The sequence below is a fragment of the Sciurus vulgaris genome (genome assembly GCF_902686455.1).
Source record: "Sciurus vulgaris genome assembly, chromosome: X".
NCBI classification, from domain to species: Eukaryota; Metazoa; Chordata; class Mammalia; order Rodentia; family Sciuridae; genus Sciurus; species Sciurus vulgaris.
Window position 1 is genome coordinate 16854172 of NC_136471.1, and position 25729 is coordinate 16879900.

Genomic DNA, 25729 nt, shown 5'->3' on the forward strand with positions numbered 1-25729 from the left:
TTTTGATTTGCATTTCTCTTATTACTAGAGATGTTGAACATTTTTTCATATATCTGGATGTTGATTGCTTGTAGATCTTCTGTGAAGTGTCTGCTCATTTCCTTAGCCCATTTGTTGATTGGGTTATTTGTATTCTTGGTGTAAAGTTTTTTGAGTTCTTTATAGATTCTGGAGATTAGTGCTCTATCTGAAGTGTGTGTGGCAAAGATTTTCTCCCACTCTGTAGGCTCTCTCTTCACATTGCCGATAGTTTCCTTTGCTGAGAAAAAAAGCTTTTTAGTTTGAATCTATCCCAATTATTGATTCCTGCTTTTATTTCTTGTCCTTTGGGAGTCATGTTAATAAAGTCTGATTCTAAGCCAACATGATGAAGATTTAGACCTACTTTTTCTTCTGTCAGGTGCGGTTCACAATAGCTAGATTGTGGAACCAACCTGGATGCCCTTCAGTTGATGAATGGATCTTTATTTTTGGTATATATACACAATGGAATATTACTCAGCCATAAAGAAGAATAAAATTATGGCATTTGTGGGCTAATGGATGAAGTTGGAGAATATCATGCTAAGTGAGATAAGACAATCTCAAAAATCCAAAGAATGAATGATCTCTTTGATAAGTGGATGATGATACATAATGGGGGGTGGGAGGGAGGCACAAATGGAGGAAGGATGGATTGTATAGATGAATGAGGGGTGGGAGGGGTGGGTGAAAGGAAAAAATAACAGATTGAGACAAACATCACCCTATGTACATGTATGATTACACAAATGGTATGACTCTACTTCATGTGCAACCAGAGAAATAAGTTTTGCCCCATTTGTTTACAATGAATCAAAATAAATCATCTTCCATACCAATGGAATGGATGAGATTCCCTGCTGTTTTTGTCTGTTAGCTTAACATTTAGTCTTATGTGTAAACCTTTTACCTACTTTTTTTTTTTTTTGGTACTGGGAATTGAACCCAGAGACACTTTACCACTGAGTTACAAACCCAGTCCTTTATTTTTTTATTTATTAAGAACCCAGAGGTGCTTAACCACTGAACCACATCCTAATCCCGCCCCCATTTTTAATATTTGGGTCTTGCTAAGTTGCTTAGGGCTTCACTAAGTTGCTGAGGCTGGTTTTGAACTTGCAATCCTTCTGCCTTAGTCTCCCGAGCCACTGGGATTTACAGGTGTTGGTCTTTGTATGTGGCATAAAACCACAATGTGTTTTCATTCTTCTACATGTGGATATTCAGTTTTCTCAACATCATTTATTGAAGAAACTGTCCTTTTGCCATTGTGTGTTCTTGGCACCTTTGTCAATTGCTATAAATGTGTGGATTTATTTCTGAATTGTTATTTCTGTTCCATTGGCCTGTGTGTTTGTTTTTATGTCAATATCATGCTGTTTTTCTTACTATGGCTTTGTAGTGTATTTTGAGCAGGTAATGTGATGCCTCCAGCTTTGTTCTTTTTCATTAGAATTGCTTTGTCTATTTAGGGTCTTTTTTAGTTTCATATGAAGTAGAATTGTTTATTTCTGTGAAGAACAACATTAGTATTTTGAAAAGGGATTTTATCAATTCTGTGGACTACTGCGTACTGTACTACCATGATTACTGCTACTTTGTAGTAAGCTTTGAAATTAGGTTGTGTGTACCCTCCAACTTTGTTCTTCTTTTTCCAGGTTTTACGAATTTGTGAAGAATTGATATTAGTTTCACTTTTGGGTAGATTCTACCAGTGTTTAAGCCACATTATTCTAGGCTTTAATTTGTGGGAATTTGTCTTGATTATGAATTCAATCTCTTGTTATACCTCTATTCAGATTTTCTACCTTTTTGTGGGTCAGTTTTGTGTCTTTCTAGACATCTCATTTAGGTATTTGATTAGTTGACATACCATTACTATTAGTTTTATTTTCTTCTATTGCTTTTTATTTCTGCAATGTTTCATTCCTATTTTTATTATATTGAGTTTTCTGTCTTTTCTGTCTTGGTCAGCTAACAGTTAGTATAGGTAGACTTTTGTCAATCTTGCTGGTCTTTTCTAAGAAGTAATTTTTTATTTCCTTGCTTTTCTCTTTTGTTTTTATGTGCTTTCCCATCATTTTCTGCTCTAAGTTTTAATTTTTCTTTCCTTCTCTTTGCCTTGGGTTTAGTCTGCTTTTCTTTTTCTAGTTTCTGAAGGTAGAAAGTAAAGTTATTAATCTGAGGTCTTTCTTCTTTTTGTTAAAATAGACTTCGTTTTTAGAGTGGTTTTAGGTTCACAGCAAAATTGAATGGAAAGTATAGGGAATTCCCATAAAGCATAACCTTCCCTATTATCAACATCCTGCACCCCAGTGATGCATTTACTACAATCAATTAACCTAAAATGACCCATCATTATCATTCAAAGTCCATGTTTACATCAGGGTTCATTTTTGGTCTGCACAGCATAAGGGTTTTGACAAACATCATACATAACACATATAATGACATTTATCCAACATTATAGAATTATACTGAATAGTTTCACTACCTTAAAAATCCTCTGTGTTTTGCCTGTTCATCCTTCTCTACAACCCTTACCTCCTGGCAACCACCAATTTTTTTTTTTACAATATTCATAGTTTTGTCTTTTCCTGAATATCATATAGTTGGAATTATACAGTGTGTAGGAGTCACAGATTAGCTTCTATCACTTAGTAATTTCAGCTTTCTTTTTTCTTTTTCTTTTTCTGAATCAGGGATTTGAACCTAGAGGTGCTAAACCACTGAGCCACATCCCCAGCCATTTTTGTTCTTTCTTTAGAGACAGGTTCTCATTAAGTTGCTTAGGGCCTCACTAAGTTGCTGAGGCTGACCTTGAACTCATGATCCTCCTACCTCAGCCTCCTGAGCTACTGAGATTATAGGTGTGTACCACTGTACCTGTCATCAAACTTTCTTTTCATTAGTGTTAACAATGATATCTCTTTCTCTATTCCCTTTCATTTATGTATGTTTTATATTTAAATTGCATTTCTTGTAAATAGCATGTTTGGGCCTTGGTTTTTTATCCATTTTGAAAATATCTGTCTCTTAATTTGTATATTTAATCCATTGACACTTAAAATAGCCATCAATATAGTTGAATACCTACCATATTTGTTGCCGCTTTCTGTTTATTGCCCTTGTTTATTCTTTTCTTTTTTGTACTGGGGATTGAACCACCAAGCCCCATCCCCAGCCCTTTTTATTTTTTATCTTGAGAGAGGGTCTTGCTAAATTGCTTAGGACCTCACTTAGTTACTGAGGCTGGCTTCGAATTTGGGATCCTCTTTCCTCAACCTCCTGAGCCACTGAGATTACAGGAGTGCCCAGCTTGTTGCCCTTGTTGTTATTCTGTTTTTGTCTTCTACTTTTTTCTGTTTCTTATTGTTTTTATTTAGCATTTTATAGGATTTCATTTTCTCAGCATATAAATCATAATAATGTTTTAAAACTGTTTTTAGTGATTTCCCTAGAGTTTACAATATACATTAACAACCAATCCAAGTTCATTTTCAAATAGCACTATACAAGGTATGCACTATATCCACATTTAGTACAAGTACCTTATAATAATCTCTTCTTTGTTTCAGCATTGATGTCATTCATTTCACTTAGACATAAGCATACCTAAGTGTATACATATACACACATAATGAAATACATCATTGCTGTTTTGAATAAATTATTGTCTCTTAGGTAAATTAAGAATGAGAAAAAAATGGAAGTTTCTATTTTGTCTTCACTTAGTCCTTTTCTGTTCTTCTCTTGTTTATGTACATCCCGGTTTCTGATCTCTATATATCATTTTCCTTCTCTCTGAAGAACTTCTTTTAATATTTCTTGCAAATTAGGCTTAGTGCTGACAGTTTTTGTTTGTCTAAGGAAGTCTTAGTTTTCCTTTGCTTTTGAATAATAGTTTCACAAGGTAAAGAACTCAAGGTTGGTGTTTTTTTCTCAACATTTTAAATCGTTTGTTGCACATTTTTCTTTCTTGCATGGTTTCTGAGAAGTCAAATGTATCTCTTATCTGATCTCCTGAATAGGTAAGCTACTTGGTTCCTCCATCTTCTTCAAAGATTTTGTTTTTGTTTTTGATTTTCTGGAGTCTGAATATTATATGCCTAGATTTTTTGCATTTATTCTGCTTGTTGTTTGCTGAGCTTCCTGGATCTGTCGTTTGGTGTCTGACGTGAATTTTGGGAAAATTCTCAGCCATTATTGTTTTAAATATTTCTTCTATTCATTTCTTGCTTTCCTTTATTTTTGGTATTCCTGTTATGTGCGTGGTAAACTTTTTGTAATGCCACTGTACTGTAAACTTCTTCAGTACTTCTCAGTTCCCACTCTTAGGTGGGACAGGATGGCTAGAGAGGTACAGTGGAGGACGGTGTTTTCCCTTCTTCCATTCTGAAGGCTAGAAGATGGTTGGAGTTGAGCATTTCACTTCCCCATGTCTGTTAAGCTCTCATGAACCTCCAGTAACTTGTGTGCTGGTAGTTTCTCCTGAAGGCAGGATATTTTAAGAACAGAATGTTCTCATGTTGTTCAAAATGACTACTTTCCCCCTCCTCCTGTATAAAGCATGAGGCTATTTCCTCTGTTCTTCACTGGTAAAACTGGTAGGGCTTCTGGAGATAAAATTCAAAGAAATGTGGATGTATTCCCTTAATACTACCACCCTGGAGTTGTCAGTTCTCAGATGTGTCCATACTGAGCCCCTAGCAATCTTGTCAATTAAAGCTTCAGGTTTTCCTGCTCTGGTCCTGATTCCCATGGAGGCTTCTAATTGTGGGTCTCTGCTCTGATAAATTGTAATTCTCCTTATCAGCTGTCTCTTAACCTTTTGGAGTAGCAGTGCTCTTATGACCTCACTTTTCTGACAGATCTAAGAAAAATATGTTTGCTGTTTTTTATTTTGTCTGGCTATTTACTTAGAATAGTTACTTAGAATGGAATAACAATATCTAAGCTCCTTATGTGCTGGACTGGAAATCAGAAATCATCTTTCTTCTTTTTTAATATAGCTCTTTACAGCTGTTAGCACTACTTTAACTGAATTCCCTAAATTTTTGTATGCTGTGTTTCATTTTCATTCATTCCAAATTTTCTAAGGTCCTTTGTTGTGCTTACATTATCTATAGGGGATAACGTTTCTTTCCCATCAATGCATTAACCTCAGAGAATACCAGTACTTTCAGACCCCTGTATTTACATTTTTAGAGAATAGTTCCTGAGAAATAAAGGAACTGAAAGTAGACAAGAGTAACTGGGTGGGGGTTACAACTTAACCCCTAGCTTTTGAAGCTATCCCATGGCCTTCTAAGTCAGTGATTCTTAACCAGCAGCAGTATTGCCTTTTAGATGACACTTGGCACTATCTGGACACGTTTTTTGCTTGTTATAAGTGGGATATGGGGTAGGACAACCTGGAATCTAGTGGGTAGAGGCCAGGGATGCTGCTAAACATCCCATGATGCACAGGGCATCTTCTCACAACACAGGGATTATCTGGTCTGAAATGTTAGTGATGCTGCTATTGAGAAAAACCTTTTAAACCTCTTCAATTGTCAGACTATTTTCCACTCATCCAGCAGTTACCTGTACAGTACCTCACTACTTCTTCACAATGGTCCCTGAGGTAGCTGAAAGGTCATAATCTGAGATGAGGTGAGTTAAACATTAAAACTGAAGTAACCTGTCAGTCAGCAGCAGAGTCAAGATTACCATCCTCCAGTCCAGTTGTTTCCTAGAAAGCCCATCAATACCTGGGCCTCTACTTGCTTGGGCCATTCCATCTTTCAAAAGCAGATCATCATGCATTGTCTTGTGAGTATAGCCACTCTTTGCTATCTGCAGGGAATTGTTTCCAGGACCCCCTTACCCAAAAACAAAATCTGTGAATGCTGTGTCCCTTATATAAAAGGGCACACATAATATTTGCATATAACTGTGCACATTCTCCTGTATACGTTAAATAGTTTCTAGGCTACTTATAATACCTAATAAAATGTGAATGTTGTGTCAATAGTTGTCATGCTGTATTATTTAATGACAAGAAAAAATTTTCTACATGTCCAGTATGGACACAATTAAAAAAAAATATTTTCAGTCTGTGCTTGATTGAGTTCCGTGGATGTGGAACCCTGTGGATACAGAACCCAGTGGACATGAAACCCACAGATGCGGACAGCCAACTGTATATGTCTGGCATTCTGGCAGACTGATGTGCTTCTCCTAGCTAAGAACATCTCACTCTGTCTTGTAATCCCCTATCTAATGTCTCCATCTGCAAATAGAATGGAAACTCCCCATGGGCAGCACAGAAATTGTCATAGAGGAGGCACTTACTAAATTTTTGTTGAATGAATTAGAAGGTATGAAGTACAAACCAAAATATTAACCTGTTCATGTATACACTTGAAATGAAGATTGTACCTCCAGAAGGGGCTAGGAAATGAGGCATGACACTAGCAGTTGTGGGAAAGAGAAATTGTGGACCCATACATTGGTTGTTTTTCCTGTAGGATTTTGTGTAACATATAATACTGATAGGTACTATATTATTTCCCTTGTTAAATTTCTCAAAATTCAGACTTCTTTTTTTCAATTATTCATACTATCACCTTTTATCTTTATGAAAAAGTCCGTTTTAATCCTTCCTAAAAATTCCTTCTATCTTCATATTTTGTTCTCAGAAGGACTTATCAGAAACCTAACATAAAAAATATTTGGTGATTGCTGGGCAAGGTGGCGCATGCCTGTAATAATCCCAGGGACTTGGGAGGCTGAGGCAGGAGGATTGCATATTCAAAGCCAGCCTCAGCAACTTAGCAAGGCCCTAAGCAACTCAGCGACACCCTGTCTCTAAACAAAATATTGAAAAGGGCTTGGGACATGGCTCAGTGGTTAAGCACCCCTCAGTTCAATCCTTGGTACCAAAAAAAAAAGGTGATTTCTGTGTGCCTGTGTATGGTGATGAAGATGGAACCCAGGGCACCACATATGCAAGGCAAGTGCTCTGCCACTGAATTATATTCCCCCTTCCCATATTTTGTGATGCTTGGCATCACAGTTATCCTTGAATTATCTTGACATTGAATCTCTACGTTTTAAAGTAACTGGTCTCGATTTTCTCATCCATAATATGGGGATAATAATCCTTTTTTAACTAACTGTGCCCTTTCCTGAGGATCAAATTATTCACACACAAAAGCATTTTGGACATGTGAACGGCAAGGCTCCTCCAAATATGGGTGACTGAAAAATTGTGTTTGAGTTAGTTATGCAATGTAACCTGTTGTTGGAAATTAGAGTACTTTGCTAGATCAAAATGAATCGCATTCAGATTTTGTGCTCCTTACTTGCAGTGCCAACCTAAGTAAATAAGCCCTTTTGTTTTTGCTAGTAATTTGGCTAAAAGATCTAAAGCTGTATTTGACCTTGGACTCACTTTACAATTATAATACCTTAACCTTTGTTTCTCCATAGGTGTTACAGAACATCTTGGACACTGAAAGAGAATATGCTAAAGAACTTCAGTCTCTTCTTGTTACTTACTTAAGACCCTTGCAATCCAATAACAAGTAAGATTTTCCTTTTAAACTCCTTGCTAAATAAAGAAAGATAATGTCAGCATATGGAGTCATTACTCTTATGTCACTGAATAATTGATTTTGCCCTTTAGAAGAATTTCCACAGATCACAGGTTGCCAAGAACATGGTCAGGGCAACAGAAATTATGCAAGATGTTGATTTTGGAGAGCTTGGCTTGCTTTCTGTGGAAGGAATGAGCAGATCTGAATTTCTGCCTGTTATAATTTTTTTATCTTGTATATTTTTGCATCTTCCTCATTTAACTTTTTAAAAAAATTGCATCTTAATTGACAAATAATAATTGTACATATTTATGAGATACAGTATGAAGTTTCAATACACATATGTAACAATCAGATTCAGTAGATTGGTATATTCAGCACCCTGAACATTTATGATTTCTTTGTGTCGGGAACATTCAATAGCCTTTCTACCAGTTATTTTGAAATATACATTTAATTGTTATCAACCATGTTACCCTACAGTGCTATAGAATATTAGAAGTTATTCCTCTTATCCAGTTGTATCTGTTAACCATCCTCTTCCCATGCCTCCTTCCACACGCCCTTGCCAGGTTCTGGTAATCATTATTTTACTCTTTCTACCTGTGAGATGAACTTCTAAAAATGTTTTTTAGTTTCCATGTATCTAGTACATTTTGAAAGTGGCATGTCTTATTTTACCTACAAAGGACTTCCTGGTGCTTTTATTTAGAAAGCACATAAACTGGAAATTCTCATGTGCAATTGATACTTCGTTGCCAGGGCAGAATCTCTTTCCTAAGCTGTGAGAGTGAATGAGTGTAGCACTTTGTGGATGTTCAGAAGAACAATTCAAGCCAGTATTTCGCTGAGCACATGGGAATGATAATGAGATATCAAAGTGTTCTTTAAAACAAAATGTTTGAACCTTATTTTGGTGTTAGATATCTGAAGTGATTGTCAAAGGCCAGAAATGAAAACTTAGCTTTCACGAAAGAAAACTTTGGACCATTTATTTTTTTATGCTTCTAGGCACCACATATTTAACAAATAGAGGCTAACTGCATTTATTTGTGTAATTTTAATTGATTACACATCACTAGAGATCATGACGTATAAGTAAAATAGAGAATTTAGCAATCAATCCAAAGAATGGAGGACAGAAGTCTCCCTTTTTACCTCCAAAAAACCTGATTTCTATTTTATTTATTTTTTGGTACTAGGGATTGAACCCAGGAATGCCCCTTTTTGTTTTTGTTTTTTGTCCTTTTTTTTTTTTTTTTTTGAGGCAGGGTCTCACCAAGTTTCCTTGCCTAGACCTTGAACTTACTTTTGCTAGACAGTTGCCTACTATCAACTTAAATGAGTTTCATATTTTTCACTATTTGTCTCCCTTTTTCCAAATCATGTTTGCTTAGGTATGTCTTGCTGAATTTCTAACTTAGTTATTCTCATGGCATTATAGGAATCTTTCTTCAGTATGAAGATTGTGTATTTCTTTGTGGGAAGAGTTTGAACATGATCAACAACGTTGTTTTGGTTGTTATTGCTATATGAAATATGAAGTTTGCTGTGAATCATAGCTCTTAGATTTGGGTGGAACCTCAGGGTCTAATGCCCTGGGAGAAATTACTATCTCTATTGAATAGAGTTAAAAAGAAAGACTGAAGCCCAGAGAAGTTTCCTGCCTTGCCTATACACAGACAGTAAGAGACCAGGCTGGATCCACCATGTCTCTTGACAGCAGGTGAAATATGTTGTTGGTTTTCTGGAGGTGACAAGCAGAGGAGAGGGAAATTGAAGTGATAAACTTGGGAGGGGAGATGGTAAGATTTCAAATAGGAAGAGACTGGTTAGCAATCAAGAACCGGTGAGAGGAAAAGATAGGCCAAGAGCCAGGGCAGAGGAGGTGAGAGACCTGAGTCAGACCTGCATTGTTCCTAAATATATTCGGAATGTAGTTATAGTAAGTTTCCATTAGTTCTGACTATCTAGTCAGCCCCAAGTGATCTCAGAAAAGCAGACTGTTTATCGCCTGATCCTGAAGGTGCCAGAGAAGCTCCCAGTCAGGCTTAAGTAAGGGCCTGACTCAGGTCATTGCTGCTACAAAGCAGCAGGCAGGGGAGCTGGCTGCTAACAGTTTCATTTTTGACACCCATCACCACAGTTTTTCAGCTTGTGGTTCAGGAGGGCATTATAGCAGAGGAACTGGAAGCTTTTTATACTCTAGGGGTTACTGGAGATGTTTGTTTGGGTCTTCCCATTATTTTATTAGTCAGCAAAAATATTCTCTTGGAAATACTCTCTGAAGATCATTTTATTCTTAAGGAGAAAGAACAAGTGACAAACACTAACCTTTTGAGAAAATCTTGGGAAATTTTCCTCTTCAGAAGTGGTTGGGAGCATGGACTCTGGAGCTAGGTTGTTTCGGTTCAATTTCTGTCTTTGTAATTCATTGGCTTTGTGACTTTGGGTGATGTGCTTAACTCTCTGGGCCTGGATTGTCTTACCTGTAAAATGGATACAGCAGTAGTACCGGCCTCAAAGAGTTATTATAAGGTTATTAAAATGAGTTCTTATTTGTTAAAAACTTGCATTAAGTGTCCATCACTGTATTTGAGTTGAATCTTGTTCTTATTATCACTTACTATTTGGTAAGGGAAAACTGAACAAGTACATTCTTCATACAGAGGCCCTAGGTAAAATTATTCAGTTTGCCTTTATTTGACTCCACTCCATTCCAAAAATGAACAAATAAACATCAGTACTATTTTCTTCCTCTTACTTCCTTTCATAAAGATTTCCTTTAGTTGATTTATGAGCATTTTAGTTCAGTGCATTATTTGAGCATATGTATTTCAATTATTTTTTCAGTTCCTCTAGAAGATGGTACACAAAAGTTTTTTCGTTTATTCCCAGTGCTAATGTATGTTATCTATTTAGAATACTTAGATTTTATGCACTTGTTATTGATTTTCCTCATGGTTTTATAAACTATAAATGCCCCATATTATCACTCATCTTGTTTAGGATTATTATTATAGAAAAGGGAAACCAAAGAAAGAAATTTAAAAAGTTGCCCAAGACCATAGATTTGGTGGAAATTAAGAAGCAACAGTTAAAATACAGGAATCGCTTCCCTTCTATTTGCCGGATGTTAGCAATCCCTCTGCTAACTATAGATAGATACATAACAACATCCTTAAATTCTGTTAACTGACTCTCCGTGCATATTTTTTTTCAGTCTGAGTACTGTGGAGTTTACATCTTTACTGGGAAACTTTGAGGAAGTATGTACATTTCAACAGACACTCTGTCAAGCCTTGGAAGAATGTTCAAAGTAAGTGTGGCATATTTGTTAGGATGGACAGGAACATTGAGTTGTTCTTGTCTTAACTGTTGCCTTAGATAAGAGTGCTTTTATATTTATGCACAAATACATTGTCCCAGAACAAAGTAACAATACAGAGAAAATGCACTAGGTGGTGTTGTTTGCAGTATCAAAGCACTAGATATGTATCAGGGCTCTACATTTGGTAAATTATTTCTGACTATAGTTTAAAAGCACATCAATTTACTGCTTATAGTCACTGTAAGAGATACATACGTTCTTAATTGACCATGGATGACACCTTCGACATTGAGTAAATATTTTCTTTGGTACATTGGACATTACTTGGAAACGTCATTCAGATTACTCTATTTCACACATTTGCTCTCTCTTGCTCTTTAGTGCTGGCAAATTGAACCTGGGATCTTGTGCATGCTAAGCATGCTCTCTACCACTGAGCTACACCCACAGCCCATTTTCTCTCTTTTACTCATTCCTAGTATTGCATCTATTATATTAGGTGCTGAAACATATAGAAAGTGGGGGAAAGCAAATTTTATCTTTTTTTTTTTTCTTTTTTTTTTTTTTTTTTTTTTTGCGGTGGTGGGGATTGAACCCAGGGCCTTGTGCTTGCGAGGTGAGCACTCTACCAACTGAACTATATCCCCAGCCCGGAAAATTATATCTTTATATGAACTACAACATATTTGATGGCTAGTTGCTGAGGTATTCAATTTTATACTACAAAGTTAACAGTCATAGTCATCAGACAATGTATTTCTATTGCGAGATTAATTTTCCAAATAGCCTATCTTGGAGACATTGGTAGCTTTCATCTCTATAAATAAAATAGGGGTGGTTGCCTCTTTCTTTGGCTTTTTGAGGCTTGGGGGTTTTCCAGGGAGAAAGATGGAAAGATCCTAAACTACAAAGACCCGAGGAGCCACTTCAAATGCCAGTAGAGATCCAGATAATTGATATGGAAAGATGGTAACTAAGTGATAAGGGCAGTTTTGCAAACTAGATTCATGATCTTCGCTGTTCTATGGAGAAATGCATAGATATAAAAGCCCATGGAATGTGCCAAAATTGTTATTGTAGATATAATAGAAAGGTGTGATTTTGAGTAATTTTTTCTTTCTCTTGCTCTTCTGATTTTTCTAACAAACCAGAAAACAGATGACTTGTAATCTTAAAAATTAATTTAAAAAATCTTGAGGCCACCCTGCCTAGCAACCACCAGGCAAACAGGACTGACTATATCATATTCTTTTGTGGTGTGCCACTTTTGGTTTTGATTACTGTTGTCTGTACTTGAATTTCATATAAATCAGTTAAGAGTATTTTTAATGTGTCAAACTAAATTTGAATATAAGCATCTTAGAAATGAACAAATAACCCTACCTACTAATTCCAAATAAGCATCTGATATAGGTATTATAGCTGTGTTTGATGGTTAGAGTTTAAAGCAGTGCTCAATAGCCTACATTTCATGGATAAAACAGTTCTGATATAGTTTCATTTTTAATTGGCAAAACAGTCAAAAGGTTTACATTCTGCCAAGTTTAACTGGAATCATCTTCCTTCAACTTCCTTTTCCTATTTTACATTTTGTGTTGCACATGTTTTGCTTACAGGTTTCCAGAAAACCAACACAAAGTAGGAGGTTGTCTGCTGAATCTCATGCCTCATTTTAAATCTATGTATCTGGCTTATTGTGCAAATCATCCATCAGCTGTAAACGTGCTTACCCAGCACAGGTAAATTATTAATATTATCTTAACTAGGTTGTTTTGCAGTAAGATCTTTTCTTAGGACCACCTCTTTTAGAAATCCAAGGTCTGCAGTTGAATTCTTGATTATACATGTTCTTTTTGAAATTTATTTTTATTGTAAACAAATGGGATACATGTTGTTTCTGTTTGTACATGAAGTAGAGGCATACCATTTGCGTAATCATACATTTACATAGGGTAATGATGTTTGATTCATTCTGCTATTTTTTCCTTCCCCCCACCCCTCCCACCACTCTTTTCCTTCTAGACAGTCCCTCCTTCCTCCATTCTTGCCCCCCTCCCACCCCCCCATTATGTGTCATCATCCACTTATCAGCGAGATCATTCGTCCTTTGGTTTTTTGAGATTGGCTTATCTCACTTAGCATGATATTCTCCAATTTCATCCATTTGCCTGCAAATGCCATAATTTTATTATTCTTTATGGCTGAGTAATATTCCACTGTATATATATACCACAGTTTATTTATCCATTCATCAATTGAAGGACATCTAGTTTGGTTCCACAATCTGGCTATTGTGAATTGAGCAGCTATAAACATTGATGTGGCTGTATCTCTGTAGTATGCTGATTTTAAGTCCTTTGGGTATTAACCAAGGAGTGGGATAGCTGGGTCAAATGGTGGTTGCATTCCAAGTTTTCTAAGGAATCTCCACACTGCTTTCCAGAGTAGCTGCACTAATTTGCAACTCCACCAGCAATGTATGAGTGTACCTTTTTCCCCACATCCTCACCAACACCTATTGTTGCTTGTATTCTTGATAATCACCATTCTAATTGGGGTGAGATGGAATTTTAGGGCAGTTTTGATTTGCATGGCTCTTTTTTAAATTTTTTTTTATTTTTATTTTTATTTTATTGTAAACAAATGGGATACATGTTGTTTCTGTATTTGTACATGGAGTTAAGGCATACCATTTGTGTAATCATAAATTTATATAGGGTAATGTTGTTTGATTCATTCTGTTATTTTTTCCCTTCCCCCCACCCCTCCCACCCCTCTTTTCCCTCTATACCGTCCTTCCTTCCTACATTCTTACCACCCTCTTTAACCCTAACCCTAAATCTAACCCTATACCTAACGCTAACCCCTTCCACCCCCCATTATATGTCTTCATCCGCTTATCAGCGAGATCATTCGTCCTTTGGTTTTTTGAGATTGGCTTATCTCACTTAGCATGATATTCTCCAATTTCATCCATTTGCCTGCAAATGCCATAATTTTATCATTCTTTATGGTGGAGTAATATTCCATTGTATATATATGCCACAGTTTCCTTATCCATTTATCAATTGAAGGGCATCTAGGTTGGTTCCATAGTCTGGCTATTGTGAATTGAGCAGCAATGAACATTGACGTGGCTGTATCTCTGTAGTATGCTGATTTTAAGTCCTTTGGGTATAGGCCAAGGAGTGGGATAGCTGGGTCAAATGGTGGTTCCATTCCAAGCTTTCTGAGGAATATCCATACTGCTTTCCAGAGTGGCTGCACTAATTTGCAACCCCACCAGCAATGTATGAGTGTACCTTTTTCCCCACATCCTCGCCAACACCTATTGTTGCTTGTATTCTTGATAATCTCCATTCTAATTGGGGTGAGATAAAATCTTAGGGTAGTTTTGATTTGCATTTCTCTTATTACTAGAGATGTTGAACATTTGTTCATCTATCTGTTGATTGCTTGTACATCTTCTTCTGTGAAGTGTCTGTTCATTTCCTTAGCCCATTTGTTGATTGGGTTATTTGTATTCTTGGTGTAGAGTTTTTTGAGTTCCTTATATATTCTGAAAATTACTGCTCTATCTGAAGTATATGAGTGGCAAAGATTTTCTCCCACTCTGTAGGCTCTTTCTTTGAATTGCTGATAGTTTCCTTTACTGAGAGAAAGCTTTTTAGTTTGAATCTATCCCAGTTATTGATTCTTGCTTTTATTTCTTGTGCTATGGGAGTCCTGTTGAGGAAGTCTGATCCTAGGCCGACATGTTGAAGATTTGGATCTACTTTTTCTTCTATAAGATGCAGAGTCTGTGGTCTGATTCCTAGGTCCTTGATCCATTTTGAATTGAGTTTTGTGCAGGGTGAGATATAGGGGTTTAATTTCATTCTGCTGCATGTGAATTTCCAGTTTTCCCAGCACCATCTGTTGAAGAGGCTATCTTTTCTCCATTGCATATTTTTGGCCCCTTTGTCTAGTATGAGAAAATTGTATTTTTTGGGTTTGTGTCCATGTCCTCTATTCTGTACCATTGATCTACCTATCTATTTTGGTGCCAATACCATGCTGTTTTTGTTACTATTGCTTTGTAGTATAGTTGGAGATCTGGTATTGTGATACCCCTGCTTCACTCTCCCTGCTAAGGATTGCTTTAGCTATTGTGGGTTTCTTATTCTTCCAGATGAATTTCATAATTGCTTGCTCTATTTCTGTAAGGTACATCATTGGGATTTTAATTGGAATTGCATTGAATCTGTATAGCACTTTTGGTATTATGGCCATTTTGACATTATTAATTCTTCCTATCCAAGGACATGTGAGATATTTCCATCTTCTCAGGTTTTCTTTAATTTCTTTCTTTAGTGTTCTGTAGTTCTCATTGTAGAGATCTTCCACCTGTTTTGTTAGATTGATTTGCAAGTGTTTTCTTTTTTTTTTGAGGCTATTGTGAATGGGGTGAATGGGGTATTTTTCCTAACTTCTCTTTCTGAAGATTCATCACTTATGTATAAAAATGCATTAGATTTTTGAGCATTGATCTGATAACCTACTACTTTACTGAACTCACTTATGAGTTCTAAAGGCTTTCTGGTGGAATTTCCTGGTTCCTCTAAATATATAATCATGTCGTCAGCAAATAGGGATAGTTTTAGTTCTTCTTTTCCTATTCATGTCCCTTTAATTTCTTTGGTCTGTCTAATTGCTCTGGCTAGAGTTTCAAGGACAATGTTGAATAGATGTGGTGAAAGAGGGCATCCCTGCCTTGTTCCAGTTTTTAGGGGGAATGCTTTCAGTTTTTCACTATTTAGAATGATATTGGCCATGGGCTTAGCATAGATGGCCTATACAATGTTAAGGAATGTTCCCACTATCCCTATTTTTTCTAGTGTTTTGAGCATGAAGGGGTGCTGTATTTTTTTTTTTTTTTGGTTTGTCTTCTTTTTTTATTTGTTTATTTTTTATTGTAAACAAATGGGATACATGTTCTTTCTGTTTGTACATGGAATAACAGCATACCATTTGCATATTCATACATTTACATAGAGTAATGATGTTTGATTCATTCTGTTATTTTTTCCCCTTCCCCCCACCCATCCCACCTCTCTTTTCCCTCTATACAGTCCCTCCTTCCTCCATTCTTGCCTCTCCCCATTATGTGTCATCATCTGCTTATCAGCGGATCATTCTTCCTTTGGTTTTTTGCTATCTCACTTAGCATGATATTCTCCAATTTCATCCATTTGCCTGCAAATGCCATAATTTTATTATTCTTTATGGCTGAGTAATATTCCACTGTATGTACATATATATATATATATATATATATGCACATATATATATATATATATATATACCACAGTTTCTTTATCCATTCATCAATTGTAGGGCATCTAGGTTGGTTCCATAGTCTGGCTATTGTGAATTGAGCAGCTATGAACATTGATGTGGCTGTATCTCTGTAGTATGCTGATTTTAAGTCCTTTGGGTATAGGCTGAGGAGTGGGATAGCTGGGTCAAGTGGTAGGTCCATTCCAAGTTTTCTAAGGAATCTCCACACTGCTTTCCAGAGTGGCTGCACTAATTTGCAGCCCCACCAGCAATGTATGAGTGTACATTTTTCCCCACATCCTCGCCAACACCTTTTGTGGGATGCTGTATTTTATCAAATGCTTTTTCTGCATCTATTGAAATAATCATGTGATTCTTGACTTTAAGTCTGTTGATATGGTGAATTACATTTATTTATTTCCAGATGTTGTACCAACCTTGCATCCCTGGGATAAAACCTATATCCATGTTCTGAACACTAGGAATTATTTCATTGTTACATGTGTTGGTGATTAATCCAGCATATGCTTTATTGAGCGCCTACTATGTGTAAGGTCCTATACTATCTGATGGGAATTTAGTAGTGAACAAGGAAGAGAAGAGCCCTTCCCTTGTGGAACACAGACTCTTGAGGGAAGTACAGGTATTAAATAAAACATGGTGAACATGCTGTATTCCAAAAGGAGATTTTGGTAATGTGATATCAACTTAACCTTCCGCAGCCCAATGAATGTTTTATCGGAGTTACTGATGGGAAGAGGAGATCATTTCTTGGGAACAGGTATTGGTAAGGAAATGTGGAAGGAGAGCAATACTTGTGTGAGCTGTGTGATAAGACCTTTAACAAAGGGCTCCAATGATAAGTTATATGAATATAAGTTGTTTCAGGTTCATGAAGAACAATAAAATAGTGTATTCATTAAGAATAAGAGTCTTTTCAAGGGACTAGGGGGAATGCCACGTCTCTCCTACCCTGCCTTAGCCTCTGAGTACCCATCCCTGACACATTCACTGACACATTCATCTGGAGCAGAAAATTGTATGAGAAGCTCAAAGGTGTGGTTTGCCTTTTGAAGTCATATGCTAGCAACCCACGTGGGACAACAGCAAGACCCACACTCAGGGACTTTGACTTTAACTCTTTAACTCTGAACTACATTCAGAGCAGACATGGATTCTGGAAAACACTTGACACTGGAATGAATCAGCTTCTCTTAATCTTGTTTAGATTTAAACTCCCAGAATCAGATGAGAATATTAGTTAACACCAACCCTCAGAAGGGGCAGAAATTTTGTTTTTTTCTTTGGTTTGTTTAGAGCTTTATTTGCATTATAGAGCTGTTATTTAAAGACATTTTTAGGTTTGAATCTAGTAGGTCCTACCAGAAGGTCAGTTTTCTCCCCTGATCAATGTCACAAACTTTTTTGAAATAGCAAATATGGAAGTTGGATTTTTAAAGCAAGAGGGGCTGTGAGCATGGATTTTTTTTTAAGGCAAGTGGTTCAACTGCTTACAGCTAATATAGCTAATAATAGCACTGGCAATGTGCCAGGCACATGATACAAAAGCCTACCAGGGAGTTACTATTATTACCATCTCTGCTTTACAGATAAGACATCGGAGGGCTTAGGTTAACCAATCTGCCCAAGAACTCATAGCTGTTAAGTGGTTGAACCAGAACTCAGGTCTGTCAGACTTCTAAAAAATGTTTTTATTAAGATGTTATCCACAAACAATAATCTCAGATGAAATTTAGAGAGTTAAAATGAGCATCAGGTGCCTACCACCAGTTCATTGAGATATAATTCACCAATCTTACACTTCATTCATTTAAAGTGTACAGTGAATTGAATTTTAGAATATTCATAGAGTTGTGTAACTATCCCCAGAATCAGTTTTAGAACATTTTCATCTATGAAAATATCAAGCCAGGTGTGGTGATGCACACCTGTAATCCCAGCAGCATGGGAGGCTGAGGGAAGAGAATCACAAGTTCAAAGTCACCATCGGCAAATTAGAGAGACCTTAAGCAACTCAGTGAGAGCCTGTCTCTAAATAAAATACAAAACATGGCTAGGGATGTGGCTCAGTGGTCGAGTGCTCCTGAGTTAAATCCTGAGTACCAAAAAAGAAGAAAAACAAAAAAGAAAGAAAGATCTTTTTTTTTTTTTTTTTTTTTTTTTGCAGTACTGGGGATCGAACTCAGGGCCTTGTGCTTGTGAGGCAAGCACTCTACCAGCCCAAAAAAAAGAAAGAAAGAAAAGAAAATATCAAATGATGATAGTGGGTATTCTTGTTTTGTTCACTTCCCAAGCAAACTTATATCCACTAACAGTTCCTTCCCATTTTCCCCAACCCTACCAGCTGGAGGTAGCCACGTTAAAATACTTTATGTCATTATGGATTTCCTTGTGCTGAACCTTTATATGGAATCATATAAAGTATGGCCTTTTGCCATACTTTTCACTTAGCATGTTTCCAAGGTTCATTCACATTGTAGCATGAATCAGTACATCAGTTTTAAATCACTAAATACTACTCTAATGTAAGGATACCATATTGTTCTTCTATTTGCTAGTGAATAGTGCTGGATTGTGAATAGTGCAACTTTGAACCTTCATGTACAAGCGTTTGTGTGGACATGTTTTCATTTCTCTTGGGTAAATACCTTGGAGTTAAATTGGTGGATCACATGTAGTAACTCTGTTTCAGCTTCAGAGAAACTCTCATACTGTTTTCTTTTTCTTTCTTTTTTTTTGTTTTGATCTGCTTCATTTTACACATGAAATGGTATACTTGAACATGTTTCTAAAGCAGTGATTACCTGGGCATCATATGTATAATTGGTTCATAATGACTTTCTTTTTAACATTTTAAACAATAAGGTTCTCATATTTAAAACACTATAGTTTTCATATATAAAATGTTTGCATAAATTCATTCAATTATAGTGTAGAAACATGTGTATTGACTATCAGACTGTTTTCTAAAGGGGCTGCATCAGTTTGGTTCCCCACCAGCAGTACATGAGCATTCCGTGGACATTTCTCCATGTCCTCACTGACGTGTGCTATCGTCAGTCTTTCTGATTATTACTTTCTTAGAGAGTATGAAGAACTTTCTCATTGTGGTACTGATTTGCATTTTCTAATGACTAATTGAGAGTTTTTCATGTGCTTATTATGAATTTGTACATATTCATTTGCAAAATGTCTATTCAGAGCCTTTACCTATTTTTATCATATCGTTTTATTTTTATCTTTTCATACATATTAATGGGTATCATATGATGTTTTAATAAATGTATTTATGTAATGTTTAAGTGAAGTTATACATATTTACATATTTATCTGGTCAAACAGTTATCATCTCTCTCTCTCTCTCTCTCTCTCTCTCTCTCTCTCTCTCTCTCTCTCTCTCTCTCTCTCTCTTCCTTTTGGTACTGGGAATTGAACCCAGGGGTGCTTTAGAACCCAACTATTTTTAATTTGAGACAGGATCTCACTAAGTTGCTTAGGGCTTCACTAAATTGCTGAGGCTGGCCTTGAACTTGCAATCTTTATGCCTCAGCCTCCCGAGTCACTGAGAATACAGGTGTACAACACCATGCCTGGCTACAGTTATCATTTCTTTATGATGAAAACCATCAAAATCCTCTAGATTTTTAAAATGTGTTATTATTGTTGTTGTTGTTATCTGTAGTCACCTAACGTGCAATAGTACACAAGAACTTCTTGCTCCTATCTCTCTGTAACTTGGAACCCATTGATCAACATTTTTCTGTCCTTCCCTTCCCTGTACTCTCTCCAGCCTCAAGTAATCACCATTCTACTCTTAACTTCTATGAGTTTGACTGTTTTGATTCCACATATGAGTGAGATCATGTGGTACTTATCTTTCTGTTCCTAACTTCTTTCCATAAGCATAATTAACCATAATTAACTCAAGGTCCATCCATGTTGATGCAAATGACATGCTTTTGTTCCATTTTATGGCTAAATAGTATTCCATTATGTACCATACCACATTTTTTTAAACCATCCATTGGTTGATAGACCCTTATATAGTTTCTCTTTCTTGGCAGTTAATGAACAATGCTGCAATAAATATGACAGATGTTTCTTTGACATAGTGATTTGATATCATTTGGATAAATAGCCAGTAGTGGGTTTGTAGGATCATATCTTAATTATATTTTTAATTTTTTTGAGGAACCTCCATACTGTTTTCTGTAATGACTGTACTAATTTGTTTTTCCACTAACAGAGTATAAGGGTTCCCTTTTCTATATATCCTTGACAATAATTTTTATTTATTGTCATTTTGATAAGAACCATTCTTACTGGAGTAAAGTGATAACTCATTGTCTTTTTTGTTTTTTTGTTTTTTTTTTTGGTACCAGGGATTGAACTCGGGGTGCTTAAAAACTGAGCCACATCTGCAGCCTTTTTTAAATATTTGATTTTGAGACAGAGTCTTCCTAAGTTGTTTAGGGCTTCACTAAGTTGCTGAGGCTGGCTTTGAACTTGTGATCCTCCTACCTCTAGCCTCTTGAGCTGCTGGGATTACAGGTGTGTGCCACCGTGCCTGGACTTCATTATCATTTTGATTTACATTTCCTGATGATTAGTGATATTAAGCATTTTTTTTTTTACTTATTGGCCATTTGTATATCTTCTTTTGAGACATGTCTATTTTGGTGTCTTCTACAATTTTAGATCAGGTAATATTTTTCTTTCACTATTGAGTTTTTGAGTGTCTTATAATTCTGGCTTTTAATCCTCTGCCAGATGTATAGTTCACAAATATTTTCTCCTGTTCTGTAGTTTGTCTCTTTTCTTGGATGATTGTTTCCTTTGCTGTGCAGAAGCTTTTTTGTTGTCGCAATATCATTTATCTGCTTTTGATTTTATTCTGTGTGTGTGTGTGTGTGTGTGTGTGTGTGTGTATGCATCTTTTCAGGGCCTTACACCCCAAATTGTTGCTCAGTCCAAAGTCCTAAAGCATTTCCCATATGTGTTTTTTCTAGTACTCTTGGCTTCAGGTCTTACATTTAAGTCTGTAAGCAGTGTTAAGTTGGTTTTTGTAACTGGTGTAATAGGGGGTCTGGTTTCATTCTCTTCCATTGTGTATATTGAAAAGACTATTTAATAAAGCTCTAATATATGTTCTCAGCACCTTCCTAAAAATCAATCAGCTGTAGATGCATGAGGTTTGCTTCTAGATTCTCTATTCTGTTCCATTAGTCTATATGTCTGGTTTTTTTTTATGCTCATAACAGGTTATATTGATGACTATACCCTTGCAGTATATTTTGAGTCAGGTAGTATAATGCTTCTGGCTTTCATCTTTCTATTTAGGATTGCTTTGGCTATTTGGGGCTTTTTATGATTTCATATAGATTTTAGATGTTTTTTTAGTTCTGCGAAGAATATCATTGGAATTTTAATGAGAATTGCTTTGAATCTGCATATTCCTTTATATAGTATGGACAGTTTTAATAATATTAACTTTTCTAATCCATATACATGGGATATCATTCCTTTTTTGTTTCCTCAATTTGTTTCAGCAATATAAAAAGCACATTCATTGTAGAGACCTTTAGCTTATTTGTTTAAATTTATTCCTAGGTATTTTATTTTTTGTAACTATTATAATATATTATTATAATATAAATGTTCTTGATTTTTATTTCAGATAATTTACTCTTTGTGTGTAGCAGTGTTTTTTTTTGTATGTTGATTTTCTATCCTGAAACCTTGCTAAAATTTGTTTATTAATTCTAGTAATTCTTTGGTGAAGTCCAGGGTTTTCTATATAGTATAATGTCATCTGTAAGGAATGACAGTTTGACTTTCTTTTCTCTGGTTTGATTGCCCTTTATTTCTTTCTGTTGCCCGACTTCTTTGGCTAGGACTTGCAGTACCAGGTTGAAAAAAATGATGATAGTAGGCATTCTTGTTTTGTTTCAGATCTTGAATGCTTTCAGCTCTTCCCCACCTAGTATAATGTTAGCTGTCAGCTTATTATATAAGGCCTTTACTATATCAACCTATGTTTATTATATGCCTAATTTTTCAATGTTTTTTCGTGAAAAGATGTTGTTCTGAATCTAGTGAGATGATCATATGGTTTTTGCCTTTTGTCATGTTGATGTGGTTTATCATGCTTATGATTTACATATGTTGAACCATCCTTGTACTCCTTTGACAGATCCCACTTGATCATGATGAATAACCCTTTTATGTGCTGTTGGATTTGGTTTGCTAGTATTTTATTGAGGATTTTTGCTTCTGTGTTCGTCATGGATATTTCTCTGTAGTTTTATTTTTTTCTTGGGTCCTTCTCTAATTTTGGTACCAGGGTAATGCTGGCCTTGTAGATGAGTTTGGAAGGACTCCCTCCTCTTCAGCTTTTTGGAATAATTTAAGAATTGGTATTTTTTCTTCCTTAAATATTTGGTAGAACTCAGCAATGCAGTTGTCTGGTCCTAGGCTTTTCTTGGATGGGAGACATTTTGAAAATTGAATCTTATTACTTACTATTGGTTTCTTCTTGTTTTTCTAGTTCTTTGAGATTCAGTGATAGGTTCTTTATTTGACATCATTCTGCTTTTTTGTTACAGGCATTGATTGCCATAAACTTCCCTCTAGGTATTATCTTTGCTGTGTCTAATAGGTTTTATTATGTTATATCACCATTTTCATTTGTTTCAAGAAACTTTTTAAATTTCTTTCTTGAATTTTTCCTCAACCCATTGTTTGTTCCAATAAGTTGCTTAATTTCCATGTATTTGTATTAGTTCCAAGTTTTTTTGTTATTGATTTTTATTTTTATTACATATTTAGTATGACGCTAGTCTTTTCAAATTTGTTGAAACTTGTTTTGTGGCCTATCATATCTATCCTGGGGAATGTTCCACGTGCTAATGAGAAGAATGTGTGTATTCTACAACTGTTGGATGGGATGTTCTGCAGATGTATCCTAGGTCTATTTGGTCTAGGCTGATATTTGGCTCTTTTCTTGTTCACTTTCTGCTGAAAGTGAGTGGTTAAAGTCTATACTCTAATTGTATCTGTCCCTTTAGCTCTATTAATATTTGCTTCATATATTTGAGTGCTATGATACTGGGGGCATAAATATTTAGAATAATTATTATTTCTTCTTGCTGAATTATTCTTTTATCATTATATAATGACTTTCCTTGTCTGTTGCTTTTGATTTGAAAACTTTTAACTGCTATAAGCATAGCTACTTCTGCTTTCTTCCATTTGCATGGAGTATCTTATTCTATACTTTCATTTTGAGTTTATGTGTCTTTACCAGTGAAGTAAGTTTCTTGTAAGTGACATAGAATTGGGTCTCATTTTTTTATCCATTCAGTTTCTTTATGTCTTTTAATTGGAGAATTTGATCTATTTACATTTATGGTAATTGTCAATAGGTAAGGTCTTAATACAGTCATTTGTAACTTGTTCTCCAGTTTTATTGTAGTTGCTCTTCTTGTACTTTTTGTGTTTATATGATTTATTATACTAGTGTGCTTTGATTACTTGATTGTTATTTTTGTTTGTCTTTTTTAGATTTTTGCTTTGTGGTCACCATGAAAGTTACAAAAACATCTTTTGATGATAACAAGATATTTTAAAATGATAATAACCTAGCATGATCATAAAGATAAGAACAGAAACATCAACAAAAAAGAAACAGAGAAAATATGCTAATTTAAACTCCACACTTGTATCCCATTCCTTCCCACATTTTGAATTTTAGATGTCTCATTTTGCATCTTTCTGTGTTGCCTATCTCTTAACATATTAATACATTATTTTTAATTGTTTTGAGTTTTGGTCTTCATACTAAAGATTTTTGATTTGGAAACTATTTTAACTGCTGTAAGCATGGCTACTTCTGCTTTCTTCCATTTGCATGGAGTATCTTATTCTATACTTTCATAAAGATATGAATGGGTTATGCACCATGGTAACAATATTAGAGAATTCTGAATTTGTCTACATAGTTACTCTTACAAGTGAGTTTTATATTTTCCAAACACTTTCTTTTTATTCATTAGTGTCTTTTTCAGTTTGAGAACTTCCTTTAGCTTTTCTTGTAAAAAGTAGGAAGGGATATAATTTAATTTTGTAATATAATTGCTTTTATATAAGTTAAGAGAAGATGATGAGTATGTATTTATACTATTTTTCACAATTGTATAATTCCATTTACTGGTACTTTGTTTTGATATGTGGATTTATTTTTTTTTCTTTTCTTTTATTTTTTATTTTATTGTAAACAAATGGGATACATGTTGTTTCTCTGTACATGGCGTAAAGGCATACCATTTGTGTAATCATAAATTTACATAGAACAATGTTGTTTGATTCAGTCTATTATTTTTTCCCTTCCCCCCACCCTTCCCACCCCACTTTTCCCTCTATATAGTCCTTCCTTCCTCCATTCTTACCCCCTCCCTAACCCTAACTCTAACCCTAACATTAACCCTTCCCTCCCACCATTATGTGTCATCATCCATTTATTAGCGATATCATTCGTCCTTTGGCTTTTTGAAATTGGCTTATCTCACTTAGCATGATATTCTCCAATTTCATCCATTTGCCTGCAAATGCCATAATTTTATCATTCTTTATGGCTGAGTAATATTCCATTGTATATATATACCACAGTTTCTTTATCCACTCATCAATTGAAGGGCATCTAGGTTGGTTCCACAGTCTGGCTATTGTGAATTGAGCAGCTATGAACATTGATGTGGCTGTATCTCTGTAGTATGCTGATTTTAAGTCCTTTGGGTATAGGCCAAGGAGTGGGATAGCTGGGTCAAATGGCGGGTCCATTCCAAGTTTTCTAAGGAATCTCCACACTGCTTTCCAGAGTGGCTGCACTAATTTGCAGCCCCACCAGCAATGTATGAGTGTACCTTTCTCCCCACATCCTCGCCAACACCTGTTGTTACTCGTATTCTTGATAATCGCCATTCTAATTGGGGTGAGATGGAATCTTAGGGTGGTTTTGATTTGCATTTCTCTTATTACTAGAGATGTTGAACATTTTTCCATATGTTTGTTGATTGCTTGTAGATCTTCCTCTGTGAAGTGTCTATTCATTTCCTTAGCCCATTTGTCGACTGGATTATTTGAATTCTTGGAGTAGAGTTTTTTGAGTTCTTTATAGATTCTGGAGATTAGTGCTCTATCTGAAGTATGATTGGAAAAGATATTCTCCCACTCTGTAGGCTCTTTCTTTGCATTGCTGATAGTTTCCTTTGCTGAGAGAAAGCTTTTTAGTTTGAATCTATCCCAGTTATTGATTCTTGCTTTTATTTCTTGTGCTATGGGAGTCCTGTTAAGGAAGTCTGGTCCTAAGCCAACATGTTGAAGATCTGGACCTACTTTTTCTTCTATAATTTGCAAGGTCTCTGGTCTGATTCCGAGGCCCTTAATCCATTTTGAG

At 35.7% G+C, this 25729-nt stretch overlaps 1 protein-coding gene across 11 annotated transcripts in view; it reads left to right on the forward strand.

Annotated features, from left to right (window-relative positions):
• Positions 1-25729, forward strand: part of ARHGEF6 (Rac/Cdc42 guanine nucleotide exchange factor 6) — a 130704-nt gene that overhangs the window by 57905 nt on the left and 47070 nt on the right. For all 11 annotated transcript variants that reach the window (XM_079124589.1, XM_079124591.1, XM_079124588.1 and 8 more), the window contains 3 exons: positions 7498-7592; positions 10828-10923; positions 12552-12674. In XM_079124589.1, coding sequence (XP_078980715.1) covers positions 7498-7592; positions 10828-10923; positions 12552-12674 — 314 coding nt within the window. The remainder of the gene's footprint in view (positions 1-7497; positions 7593-10827; positions 10924-12551; positions 12675-25729) is intronic.